Genomic DNA, 14,869 nt, shown 5'->3' on the forward strand with positions numbered 1-14,869 from the left:
CCAGAAGGGCTCAGCTCCATGAGTAAGTAAGTAAATAAGTAAGTACATGACAGAGACTATGATTATACTCGTACTTATCCTGCAATAGCAACCTCCCATGAATTGAGTCACTGAAACCGAAAGATGGTCTCTCATGACATTTTGTCTTTTATGCAAAAATGTAAATAGTTTCATCACTTTCAATTATCACACTTCGGAGTTTCACATGATATTGATCAGACATCACTGCTCACAGCACTATCAACATCAGCTTTGCCTACTCTACAAGTATAACCTGACAGGACACTTTCACTCTCAGAGTCCCTCCGACTTGTCTTGCCAGCTCCTGCACTTCTGTTGCTGTCTTATTCATTCTCGTATACTTTTACCGGCCGGCCACGGTAGCCGAGCGGTATAAGGCACTCACTGTCTTCGGTCGCTCGGAAGCTGGGATCGTGGGTTCGAATCCCACTCAGGGCAGGGATGTTTCGTGTGTGTATGCGTTTCTCTATGTTTGTGTTGTCCTGTGTCTAGGTAGAGGCCTTGCGACGGGCCAGTCACTCGTCCAAGGATTCCTACCGTCTGTAAAATGATTAAAGAATAAAAGAAAAGCTTAGATGACCGTATGAGGGTATAAGAAGAACGGAAGAGAAGAAAAAAAAAATTCAGTGTCTTCATTAGCAGACGGAAGCTGTAATTTGGACACTTCTCCTTTCGTCATAAAATCTGAAAACCGTATAGGTACTTCGCTGTGTGCGGAAGTATGTACAATTGATCAAACATGATAAAGAAGGTACCACAGTGTTTCCCAAGTAATTAAATTGAATTAGAAGATGTTTCTAGGACTTATCTTAAACGGAATCACCAGATATACTGTAAAGAATGGGGGGGGGGAAAAGAAAGAGCACGGGGACAAGGCATGAAAATTTGCAACACATAAAAAAATACTGATTAGGGAAAATGTTGCTAACTTAAAACCTGGTGATTTTTTTAATGGAGAATTTGGTGGAATGAATATTGGCAGGGGAAACCGAATTACTCGGAGAAAACTCGTCACAGCGCCACTTTGTCCACCACAAATCCAGCTTGACCAGACCCAGGATCGAATCCGGACTGCCGAGGTGGGAAGCCAGCGACTAACCGCTTGAGCTATGGCGCGGCCAAACCTGGTGATTAAGGGGTTTCTGAATCTCCTCTATTATCCGGAATTCTAAAGAACACAATGTTTCGGAAATTGGATTTCCTTCCGTCCTCAGATGAGGTCAGAACCCTCTAGAATCTATTTGAAGCCTGGCGATTAGAAAAGTCTATACTTTTGTTGTGACAACTTCTACCGGCCAGTCAACAATAATTGTTCCACAAAAACAAGCTGCCTTAGTTCTCAGACTGATGATTAAAAAATATGAGTATCAAACTATGGATTCTGGATGACAGTTCAAAAGCAAAATGAAATTACTATAAAAATACTGTATTTACACAACAGCAAAACAGCCATGTTGAACCCAATTCACCCAACTCAGCGACATCTTTCACTTCTTCAGAGAGGTGTAAGATGGTAACAGTTGTAATGGGAGTTGCATAATTGTCTATAAATGCGTAGAAAGGTTCACAAGTAACAGAAGTCTCCTCGGTTTAATTGAAGTAACAAATCAGTGTACATAATTGAAGTCTGTGAGTGTGAACCGGTTTAGCCTAACACATGTTACAATTGATATCAGCCCAGGACATGAATTAGTTACAACACTGAACCGCCTTACTTTCAAAACTATATTTACAAACTATCATACTCACATAAAATTTTCATAACCGTGAAATGCTATTCCTCTGTAAATTTCACTACTTTAAAGCTTCTGGCCATAAAAGTAGGAACACATGTAACCACCTGCATCCTGGGGCAGGCATGGTAGACATATCACAGTATTTTCGCTACCCAAAGGACAATGAAAATGAACTAGAAGGAAGGCTCGTATTTAAAGAATATTAAAGCGGCCTCCGTAGTCTAGAGGTAACGTTCCCACCTCACGACTCCTAGTACGCGGGTTCAAATACCCGGCGGAGGTCGTCGAATTTTTAAGGGCGGAAAAATTCAGGGAACAAGTCCTCCGGGAGGGACTTTAAGCCGTGGGTCCCGTGTCGTAGCTTTAAGGCACGTAAAAGAACCTCATATCTCCAAAGGAGGTCACTGAGCCAAATTGCGGACGTTCCCCGCCAAACAGCAGTCTCTAATACCTCTGGTAGCTGGGGGAAGCATTATAGATACCTCTCAGCTAGTAGAGCCGGTCTCGCTGGCTGGGCGGGACTGATGGTAAACACCAGTACCGGTAGGATATAGAGACTGGTAGAAATNATTTTGTCCCTAAAATAGTTCATCGATCCTACTTTTGTATTCAAATATATTCCAAATACGAGGCCAAAACAAAATTCAATTCAATTTTTAAAATATTATGATCATATCACGATTTGGGGTGACTTACAAGACGGGTTTCGGAGTCGATGATTGGATTTATTGTACCTTATACGTTCACACAACTATCGCTGATTTACAAACTCTCCAGTTCACCGTTACACACGCATTATGGGTTCTCAGTCGTCACTAGTCGTATCATGGCAACGGATTTTTCACAGTCTCGCTGTAAATTCACATGACACGTGAAGTCTTCTTCGTACAGCCTAATTCCTTTCTTGACACTGTTCTTTAGCTGCCAATTCCGAAGACTCGACTCAGTTTAGTTCCTCAAATTCCCGCAGGCTGGCGTCCCGAAACTCGACTCTTCACTTCCGATTTTCTACTCAGTAGCGTTTTCTGACTGTGTCCTTTTTATCGCCCCTCGGCAGGGACCACACGGAAACACATCCTTTATTTTTATGGAGGTGTGTTTACTGGTCTGTTACCTAGCAATGGATGTCCTGTTGCATGCGTACGCTTCGCGGGAATGTGGTCGCGAGTCTTTGCCTAGCTATGGGTATACATGCCACAATATTCTATATATTTTTATACGTCTCTTGTATAGTTGTGTACTTCGTAAAGTAAGCCTAGACACTAAGATTTAAGATAAGTTTTTTACTTGTGGTGGTTTGATCGTGATATTAATCCATGTCGAATATGCCTAAAATCAAAAGGTTCATATTGTATATTCAATTCAGTTCCATTATTTGAGTGCTTGATAAAAGTTACTATAACAGGCGAGCACTGAATGTATACAAAACTAAAGCTTCACTAAAAACCAATCTAAGAACGAAATATATATATATATATTATGCTGCAATTGGGTTTTAGCCCGGTGGCAGTAGTACACAATAGGACAAAACAGACAAGTAACACACATTACACTAAGTGACAACACGTTCAAACAAAACACAATACACAAAACACAACAATAAGGACATCCTACCACAATGAATACAAACCAAATACGATTAACAACTACAACAATTACAGAGAAATACAAACAACTGCAACAAATACAACAACAATTACAGAGAGAGAGAACTAAAATATTTTCCCAATCTTTTTAGTGTTCTCATCAACATTTTGGGGTAAACTATGATTGACTTTAATTTTCGGCCCTAATTCTTAGGATATATGATTTTCCAGAAGTTTAGTGCAGGTCATAAAAAGTATAATTTGAATTCTACGTGTATACAGGCCATGATACTGGTTCACATTTTATTGAATTGGTCCGGGTCCGTTTTGCGGCAGCTGTATGCTGCATCCATCCGAACAGCTGCTACTGGGGCCAGCCAAATTTTGTCTGATGCAGCAGAAACAGGAAAGCTTGGACTTCGTTCCATAAGGAGTAGTGATGAAATGTCGCTGAGTATATATCCTACAATAGATATTCTAATGAAAAATTGCCCTGAGAATAAAATTGTTTCGAAAGGCGATGCTAGTGTAGAGATATTTTTTAGCCAATTTATTTTTCTTGAGAGAGGAAAATAGGCTCATATAATTAGTATGATCTTCGTGTGTATGTGTATGTGTGTCGCATTAAATTTTCTACTAGTCGAAAGATTTTCGTTAAAAGTCATAAGAAGCTTATAGCAGTGGAAGCCACATAAGTACCATTATTTAATTTCCTACAATTAGCAGGAATAACATATCACACACGAGAACTTTGTTGGCGGGAGCGATATAATCGCTATTTAATGTAGGACTCTGATGTAAGGTATAGGTAATATATCTTAGAATATGTGCAACTTTTGTAGGGAATGAATGAATGAATTAATGAATGAGGGGTAGGCCTTCTCGGCCCTTGCACCTCTACCTACAGTGGTCTATTGTGCTTTACTATTGTAGGGAACTTTCTGTATAATGTAAAAGAGTAACATTGAGGACGTGCAAAATTTTTCTTTAGTTTTCGTTTTGGTAATGATAATTAAAAAATCATTCGCGTTAGGAACGTAAAATTTTATATGAAGATGGACCATGACATACACGTACATTGTGTTTATGAAATGATTTTTGTTAGTGAGTTACAAACGCAGCTACTGGAAAAATCATTGAGATTATACCCGATAAATTTAACGATATAGAATTTGTGTCTAAATACCGGGATTTTCAAAGAAATATATAAAAACAACAGTAATAACAGTGTCATACTTGTAGGAGTAGAAACCGTTGCAATGGGAATGAAGAAGGAGCCTAGTTATTAAATATTTGTAATAATAATAACCTTTCTCACGTCTGTTCTGAAAAACTTTCCTTTTAAGAATTCACCTTATTCTACTGAAGAGCATAAATGTGATATCGTCCCATTAGTATTACATTTGAATGCAAGATGCTGCAAATTTCACAAGGAACTTATTCAAATATACGTGATTTCTGCGATAATGGCCTCCCGGCCCGTTGCCTCCAACGCTACAGCAACTTCAACAACAGACGCACTGTTTTATTTCGCACACCTTGAACCCAGTACAGAGGAGAAGATATATGAATTAATGCTTCATTGAAAAGAGATTAATTATGAAATGAGTATAAACAGTATTAACTTGCAGACGGGCAGCTTAAAAATGATTTCCTTTCATTGTTCATAATTCAACCTTTAACGTCCTAATCTGCTATCAAAGATTGTACGTGTAATTTAAAATGTCCCACACGTAAATCTAAAATTAATAACATTCCATCTACAGACAAAGCAAAGTACAAAATATAATTCGTGATAAGATTACAAAAGATATTTTCTAGTTTCTTCTACATATGTCTATATTTAATTGCATGAGCATTGATAAAACCATGTCTTAAAAGGTATCGACAATTTCAAGAAATTCCGAGACCTGAGGGAAGTTGTAAGTTGTACGGAAAAGAGGTAATAAATTCGAATTCCGTTAGATAGTGACAGTCCAATGAGAACTGGAGAGCTATCAAGACAAATTTACAATGCCTCTTAACTGACAAAATAAAATTCTTATTTTATGTAAATTATTGTACATGATTAGACAAAATACAAATGCCCGTATATCCAGGGTTAGAAAGAACATTTTCCAAAAATTTGGTTGCAGCCTGCTAACTGGAAGGAAGCACATATATTTCCAAAATTCACAATGAACGATCACCCCGTTAAAGTAGAAAGGCGAAAGTAAATTTGTTCCCGCGCTTAACGTATTAAGCACTATGCTATGAAGGCGTATGGGAGAGTGGATGTATAGATCCTCACTTTCTTGACCTCGGCACTAGTTGGAGTTGAGTGTTCGGCTTCAAGCTCTTTCCGCTTTACCACGGGAGAAATAGTCCCGGTACGCATTGGATAGGAGGCTCGATGGGCCCCAGAACTGGTCTGGACGACGTGGAGAAGAGAAAATTCTTGACCCTACTAGAACTCGAACTTCGATCCCTCGGTCGTCTAGCCCACAGCCAGTCAGCTATCCTGGCTGACCACCCCGTTTGAGTACTGGAACGAGAGGAAAGTAATTTAACGCAAGGGATGGCCTTGTCGCTGGCTGCACGGACCTTGAAATCATGCTCTATTCTCCGTTACACTTATTTCGAACTGTAATTTTTGTTTCTGCAGTTTTGAAAGCGCCGATTCACACAGATTCATAGACAAAAAGGAAGTAACGTCCCTATATCTACACTTTAAATCTGGGCGAACTCCTTTTACTTTTCAGAGAGGCCAAAATTTTATCAGAAGAACATCTATGTATCTATCTTTCAAATCCGTGTTTGTTGGAATGCCAGTTTATTACTCATAGTGTTTTGTTACATCTAGTATTCCTTGCTACTTGGGATGAACGTAAAATAGTTTCATAACAAATAAAGACCTACAGCATGTGGAAATTCTTTTATCGTAATATGGAGGTTTAATAGATATTCAATTATGTCTGATAGAACCTCATCGCTTGGCCGACTCTCAAGTTCGTTAAAAACAATCATTCAATTATGAAAAAATTCTGTGATATATTTTATTCGTCGTAAATTCTCCAAAACTCTACTTTAGGAGAAAACTCAATTTCTTCCGGTACCAAGCTACTTGTTACAGTCATACCTAGCAATTAAAATTTTAGTTAATATATTTTTGTAAAAATATATATTGGGTATGCTAACCTCCAAAACCACATCCTGTCACACAAATGCAATGAAAGCTGGAATGGATGGTCAGCAACGAATAACAAATTTCTTAAATATACGAACCAATCGCTCTGCCTCCTATTAAGTAGTAAAACGCCGTCTGCAGCAGCAGCTGTACCTGACAGTCGAAAAGCGAAATTAAAATTGTTCACTTCAGATTCCTTATTTCATATAATTTGCAATGTTCACAGGCTCGTCTGCTGCCAATTTCTGTGGGTTTGAAACTTCCCAGGAAGTGCCTGACGACAAATAATGCAGTGGGGTTGCTAGTCCATTCAGGCGCAATGACATTAACATGTACTAAGACCACGAGTGATCGAAACCATGGACTGTGCTTCATCTCTGCGATTCCAAAAACATTATTTCCAACTATGATTTTGTTTAGCCATGTACCGGTCAGTTAGATTGAATTGATCATCTCCTGTAGCATGAGATGGCAAAGGTTTGTACATAAGGACTTTGTCTTCAAATTTATTGCTCAAATCTGCGTGTATCTCACAAATTCAAGCAAAACAGACAATTCGAAACGTCAATGAATTCGTTAACTTGCACAGCAAAAGGTGTACTGTTTGCAATTCATTTTATAAATGTAAGATTTGAGGCTTTCACGGCGGTGACTATGAAGAAAGCAGTCTTCTGGGATTTGGCACCGTGTATATGTGGTGTTAACCGACGTTTCGGAGNAGCTGTAAAATTCGGAAGTGTGACATTTCTGATAACATTCAAGTGCCTGTCGGCACGCACACCCGATACAGTATATTCTGCTCAATACTCGTATATGATGCAGAATTCTGGCAGTCCTGTGGTCTCCCCTGCAACGAGCAATGTGATTTCTCATGTTGTGTGGTGCTTCACATGCATTTCCATTTTCATCTTTATTGACTGATGTCACATGAGTTTGAAAATGCGACTTTTCGTCATAATTATGCAGGTAATCGCGGTAGGTTTGTCTTTATAGACATCATGTTTTATATGTAAAATTCGTAATTTTGCGGATATGGAGCTGTTTTCTGAGGGTAATGTTTTGTAACATAATATACACCGGCCGTCAGATGCGCTTGAACCGCCAATGGAGAGAAATCTAAACTGGTGTTCGCTGCCATTAAACTTGCGTTTCTGTTCTAACAGTATCTCTATTTATTTAGTTATGAAACGTCGATCACGGTGGCCGCTCGGTCTAAGGCATGAACTGTCTTCGCTCGCTGGAACGCTGGGATCTTGGGTTCAAACCCACTCAAGGCGTGGATATCTGTGTATGCGTTTATTCTGTGTTTGTGTTGTTCTGTGTGTAGGTAGAGGCCTTTTTTTTCCTTGGCACTACAGCCCCAGTGGGCCTAGGCCTACCTCCATGAACTTCTCCGTTCACTTCGGTTTTTCTAGATCTTAGACATACGGTAGGACTCCTTGGGCGGGTGATCAACTCGTCGCAAGGCCTCTACCTGTACACAAACACAGAAGAACGTACACAAACATCCATGCCCTGAGTGNCGTATCATCCTTCCGTTGGAAAATGATACGCAACGGGCTGTTCGCTCGCTTGGCGGTCTTTTCCCGTCGCATCAAAGGGACGACTCGGGTTGCAGTGGTGCCAGTCTGGACGTGTAGGCGGCTGCATCGCGTGTTGCTTATCAGCTCCAGACAGTTGGAGTGCAGTCATCACCAGTGTTCGTTCTTCTGTTTGTGATTCTCTGTTTATATACTCTGAATGGAGTGGAGCAAGGAGAGCTTTATGCCAAGAAGAAATTTTATCGCGTTGCATCGGTTGATACACAACGGAGATTCGCAACAAGTCTGGACGCAAAATGTTGTCGCGTTGCATCGGACGATACGCAACGGAGATACGATAGAGGGATATGCAACAAGTCTGGACCCGGCTGATTGCTCGGCTACCGTGATCGGCTAGGTAGAGGCCTTGCGACGGTCTAATCCCCCATCTAAGGAGTTCTACCCTCTATGTAAAGAAAAATTTATGAAACTGAATAAAAGGCCAGGGCCCAACAAAATGCTGTAGAGTCATTGATCAAAGAACAATGAAAATTTATTAAATAACTGAAGTACGTAATTGTAGCCCAAGCCGCTTTCTTGTAACCTCGTAAATTGGCCATGTTTTTGTGTTTTCGCGTTCCATTGAATTTCCCCTTTGATCCAGAAATCCACTTAAGGGTTCAAGAGAATAAATATTTACGTATTCATTAATATTTAGATATTACGGTACCGAGCTTGAAAAGCAGTAGGTACCACTCTCTCCCAGGCATAACATTATGAAAACTGGGCACCAGAATTGCATTGGAAGCAGTGTCATTCAGCAGTAATTTCAACTGCACCAATGCCGCAGCCTTACTTACTTACTTATTTACTCACGGAGCTGAGCCGTTCTGGAGGAGCCGTCAATTCTGTTGCTACTCAAGAATTTCAGAGTTCCTTCTGGCTTTCCCACCAATATCCTATATGCATCTCCTGTCCATTTTCTTCAGCCAAGGTCCTTTATCCAAAGGATCCGTCCAGGTCCGAGGTTTTGTGTTCATTTTCGTAACATGATTATTTTTAGGGTGAGGGGTTGTTAGCCCCACACCCAACCCCTAAGCTGGAGGACCACCCCTTGTCGGCTGTCCGCGACTGATTATGCAATATATTCGCAGCTTCCCTCCATACCTGGAGGGCTTCTCCCCATTCCGCAACCTGACGACGCGCCATGCCGTGGTGACAAGGGACCCACCTAACATGGACCAATGCCGCCGCATGCATCCGAAAGGTACACGCCTATGAACTTACAGAGCTTCAGTGATAATACACAACAGTATGCGTACCAGATGATTTACATTTTGGTGTCCCTAATCCTGTATACGCCGGACACTGTAACCGAACGTTCTAAGGCATGCACTGTCTTCGCTTGCTTGGAAACCGGGATCGCGAATTCCAATCCAATTCAGGGCATTCATGTTTAGTGTTTGTGTGTGTTAGTTCGTTTTTCTGTGTTTATGTACAGGTAGAGGCCTTGCGACGAGCTGATCACCCGCCCAAAGAATCCTACCTAATGTATAAGGTCTAGTAAACCCAAGTGAGACGGAGAGTTTGATGGAGGGAGGCCAAGGCCCAAATTGGGGCTGTAGCGCCAAAGGAAAAAAGTGCTGTATACTTTGATTCAAAATAATAACGAAAATTCAGCAAAGTTAACTATATGCTTGTGATAGCAAAGGCGTTGGAAAACGAATTAGTGTGCCATTAGGCAGTATTTTCTCGGTTCCGCTGAACACATTTTGAGCAGCACTGGCCTATGCAATAGTTTAATGTGTTCTCCAAGTAAAAAGCTCCATGACCTGTAGTCCGCAAGCGAACTACAACGACCGAGCTACCGCCGCTTGTCGGTGAAGTTAATGTCAACTTTTGCGGATAGAGTGTGTCACGAGGTCACTGAAACGTGTCCTTTAAATAATGTATTATTTTTAAGGTGTAGGGGTATATTCACGCATGTATGCACAATATAATCCATGTTATATATTCTACGTCTTTATGCATTTCTTCAATCACAGGAAGATGTAGAAGGCTAAAATTTGTACTATGCATGATAGAGAAGAAGTTGCTGATTTGTTGAAGTGTTTACCGTGTAGCACAAATATTACTGAACGTTTTGTGGAATTGTACGATTCCTACTTACATCTGCATTACAAACACTGCATCAAATGAGGCAATAATTTAAGTGCTTACTTCTGATGAAAGTTGACCACAGGGTCCTCCATGACGTCGCGCATGTTGATCATCTTGCCATAGCGCAGCACGTCTGGATGTTTCGTCAGCATTAGCCAGCCCACGTGGGCGAAGAAGAAACCTCGCTGCGCGTTGTGTGGATCAGCGTCTGTTTCGCTGAACTTGTGGTGCACCCGGTGGTCGCGTACCCATGCGAATATCGTATTCTGTCGGCCAGTGAAGATATTACAATACATTTAGGCATTTGGTAACCTGATTGCCGAACACTTAAAAACTCTAGGGGTGAGAGCACACCAAGGAAACTGGCAACTGCAATTTCCCAGAAAAATCGCCGATTTCAAGCAGGCAGCTGGTTTCCAGATTATCAGGCGCACACTGAGGAAACATGTTTGAGTAGTTTCTTTTTATTGCTAATGGTGTGGGACTAAGTCCCTTGTACTGCGGCCACATCTGGCCTATTGTACCAGCCCCAGATGATAGGTGAGGGTGATTGTGGAGCAATTGGTGGGATGAAGATTGGCGGGGGAAACCGAAGTACACGGAGAAAACCTTCTCAAGCTCCACTTTGTCCACCACAAATCCCACTTGACCAGAACCCGGGCCGCCGCGGTGGGAAGCCATCGGCTAACCGCTTGAGCTATGGCGCGGCCCTTGTTTCAGTAGCTGCTCACATTTAAGTGGGTTTGTTCGCCCGACGTAATACATGATTGTATTTTTTAACTTCGTGCACTTACCTTCTGCAATGGTGCATGATAACAATACTGATCCTATCATAATGTGGTGGTAGTTTAGACAGGTTGAGACGACGTGAGAAGAAAGGACAACGACCATAAGGGAAATATTGGAATGTTAATTAAGGTCAATTTATTTTAATCAGGAAATATCACGTTCACACGCGATACGAAATTTCATCACATAGTACAACTGTTTTAACAAGATGGAAGCGACCTGATGATGTCCGTATAGAGACGAACGATGTAATGTGGAAGAAGGGTGACTATATAATAAACTGTATTTAAGACGGAAATATATGTGTAATAAATGATATATTAATGCATCAGGATGCTTAAATACAATAATAGGAAAAGAAAATATTGGGTTCATCCGTTCTTCTGTGACAGTTTAACTGAAGTGATTACATTGTTTCGAAAGAACTTAACCAGGATCCAGACTCCTTAGTCTCATGAGAAATTCTTTCTTAAGCCAAATCTACTTTGTCCTGCCTAGCATAGTTTGCGTGGCGTTTACCATATATACCAGACTCTTGCTCAATTAACTGCACAAAAACAAAACTAGCAGCTTCGTCAACCTTTCGTGCCATTTAAGATACAAATGAATCACTGACGCTCGTTACAAAACAGCTGACATTAGGAAACCACACTGCAACGTAATTTGTGAGAAGAATGGCTACTCCGATACCTGGAAGTTGAGTTTCTCAGTCCTTCCGAGAGTTGCATTACCGTTTCCTCAATTTGCCCTGCTCGATTCAGTAAATTTTCGTTCAGCTCAGGCTGATAGCAAATTCTTGGAATATGCGGTTGCCAGTTTCCTTTGTATGCCCTCGCCCCTGCTATTGCTACACTTTACAGTGGAGCATTCGCTGTTTTAAGGCTACATGTACCAAACCGTCTTAGGGTTCCCCATGTTAAACATTCTTCTGCATTGACGGATTAGGCTGTCTGGTCTGTGGCCGTTCAGAATTTGTTAATTCTGAAATTCCAGTCTTATGGACAGTCGGTAGGACCATTTGGACGAGTGATCAGCCGCCGCAAGTCGCTACCAACACATGACAACACCAAGGGAGAATAAACTCGGACATCTATGCCTTGAGTCGGATTCGAAGCCACAACTCTAGTGCTTGAGCCGGCGAAGATTTTTCGTACCTTAGAATCAGCGACCACTGTGATTGGTTTCTTTTAAATAGTAACCAAAAAATATCAAAGGGCTTTTTATAAAGTTTATGGCACTCGTTGATCAAGAAATTCCATGCTTTTATGAAACATTAAAGTTCGTTACCATGTTTACACAGTTATCATGAGTCAGTTCAGCACAGTCCAGATATTTACAACCTATGTCTCTCGAATAGAAGGAAGTGTGCTACTTCATAACGTAGAGGCCATTAATACATTTTCTTAAAAATCTAAATTAAGGTAAAAGAAAAGTAAGATAAAGTCCCTGTGCTTAACTAATTAAGCACTACACCATGAAGACTTATGAGGGAGTGGATGTATAGATCCACATTTTCTTGACCTCGGCACTAGTTGGAGGTGAGTGATCAACTTCATGCTCCGGTTGCTTTATCCCCGGGGAACGTGTCCCCGCTACGCATTGGACAGGAGGTTGGTTGGACCCCAGATCCGATCTGGACGACGTGGAGAAAACAAAATTCTTGACCCTACCGGGACCCGAACTCCGACCTCTTGGTCGTCCGGCCCGTAGCCAGTCGCTATACCAACTACACTATCCCGGCTCACAATCTAAAGAAAGTAGCAACAATATTGAGAACACTCGTTATTACTGTAATTATATAAAACACTCTAGTTATGTAGGTTCTGAGGTTCTCACAGCGGTGGTTATGAAGAGTTCTGTCTTCTGGGATATAGCGCTGTATAGGATCTGAGGTGCTCACAGCGGTTGTTTTGATGAGTTCTGTCTTCTGGGATATAGCGCTGTATAGGATCTGAGGTTTTTTCCTTTAAGATGAACCACCTGATCTTTGGTCGGGTTTGTCTAAAATTAGAAGATGATAGGTGGAGGAGTACGTGACGCTAAGGAGCAGTTACATGGACTTTTGAACATGAGACTAATGAGTGTGTTCTGTCTGAAGTCCGCAGCCTTTGATACCAGAATCGCGCAGAACTCTTGGCTCATGAAACCAAAGCCCACATGATAATCAGGCGAAATACGTGTGAGTATTTGCGAATTAACAGGTCATGTGTTTTCTTCCACAAAAAGAAAGACCTTCGAACAGTGAGGTGATTCTTTCTGGTGACCAATCAGATCTGTAGTTTCTAGTTATTTAAACAAAGCTACTTCAAATCATTTCTTGATAGTTTATGTACAGTCATAAAGTCACGTGGTGTATGATTTGTAGCTAGTCATATAAAGAGAAGCGTCACATAGGTAGGGCATTGTTTGCCAAGATAGCCTCAAGCCTCTGTGTGACCATTCTGTAGTTCAGTACTCTGAGGAAGTGGCAATGAAGGATAGCAGCGCTAATTAGGAAATGGTTATCGGTATTATATAACTGAACAACATCGTTAATTTGGTAGGATTCCTTCGTACCTTGGGGGTCCTAGGTTCAAATCTCACTGCAGGGAAACAACTAATTTGGCTGAGCTTTTTCATAATTTTTCTGAGTCCCTCCAGGCAAATTCTGCTCGACAACAATATCAAACACACCAAATTAGACCCTGTCTGAGTCATTTCGCATGCTTTGAATGTCATTCGTTCATGAATCTTATCATCATTGTACGTCGCATAGTCTGAATTAATGGGAAAGTCATTAACCAAGTCATAGACAACAAAAAAGTGTTATGACAGAGTCAGTATCCGATCATACCGTCAGAATATGTACCTTAACTAATTGTATATAAAGTGTATTTCACACATGTTCTGGTGAAAATTTCTTATATCAGTGTCTACACTATCTATCTATCTATAGCCCGTTGCCGGACCTTGGCCACTTTTTTAGATTCTTGATTTTTTACGCAATCATGGACTCCATGAATGGGGGATCAGCCCGTCTCAAGATCGTTACCTGCAAACAGTACAACACAAACACGGAATAAACGCACACAGTCGTCCATGCCTCAAGTAGAATTCGAACCCACGATCCCAGTGTTTGAGCTGGCGAAAACAGTTCATGTCTTATAATGCTCAGCCACTGTGAACGGCAAGTACCTGCACTGACATCTACAATTCTGTTAGAGAAATAATAACACAAGTCCCCCTTCCAAAAATAGTTAACGCATGATGAATAACTAAGAATATTAGCACATTGTTACGATCAGTCACAACTTTCATGTAACTGAACACCAGCTTTCTAAAACATTGAGACACTACTTCCAGATATTGAAGACACTGCTCAACAGATTTAAAGTGATTGAAAACACAAAATTAAACTAATTCTAATTCTGTATTTCCGCATCCCGTTGTACATCTTTAATTGAACGTCTATGTATTAAGTCCGTCAATAATGCAACAATCATTAAAATATTCACCATTTAACACTAACATAACATGTTTCGGCCACAGACGGCCATCCTCAGGTGTTTCAATGCGTCCAAACTGTTACACTGCTTTGATGCGCGCTTAAATTGCACGTTGCAGTCTACTTAAAATAAGATTTTAATAAAAAAAAATTAATGAATTTTAAGTGGACTGCAACGCGCAATTTTAGTGCGCATCAAAGCAGTGTAACAGTTTGGACGCATTGAAACACCTGAGGATGGCCGTCTGTGGCCGAAACATGTTGTGTTAGTGTTAAATGGTGAATATTTTAATCATTGTTGCATTACTGAATTTTAATAGAATTTTAATTTAACAAATTATATTAAACCTCATTGCATGACTTGGAACGTTCTCCCCGATATGCGGTGCTCTAGTTGCAAATTATTT

The 14,869-nt window shown here is 40.8% G+C and overlaps 1 protein-coding gene across 2 annotated transcripts in view; it reads right to left on the reverse strand.

The window, feature by feature from the left end:
- LOC111869929 (acyl-CoA Delta(11) desaturase) overlaps positions 1–14,869 on the reverse strand; it is an 85,095-nt gene that overhangs the window by 22,945 nt on the left and 47,281 nt on the right. For both annotated transcript variants that reach the window (XM_033753609.1, XM_023861821.2), the window contains exon 4: positions 10,250–10,455. In XM_033753609.1, the coding sequence (XP_033609500.1) occupies positions 10,250–10,455 (206 nt within the window). The remainder of the gene's footprint in view (positions 1–10,249; positions 10,456–14,869) is intronic.

Source organism: Cryptotermes secundus, unplaced genomic scaffold (genome assembly GCF_002891405.2).
Source record: "Cryptotermes secundus unplaced genomic scaffold, Csec_1.0 scaffold979, whole genome shotgun sequence".
Taxonomy (NCBI): Eukaryota; Metazoa; Arthropoda; class Insecta; order Blattodea; family Kalotermitidae; genus Cryptotermes; species Cryptotermes secundus.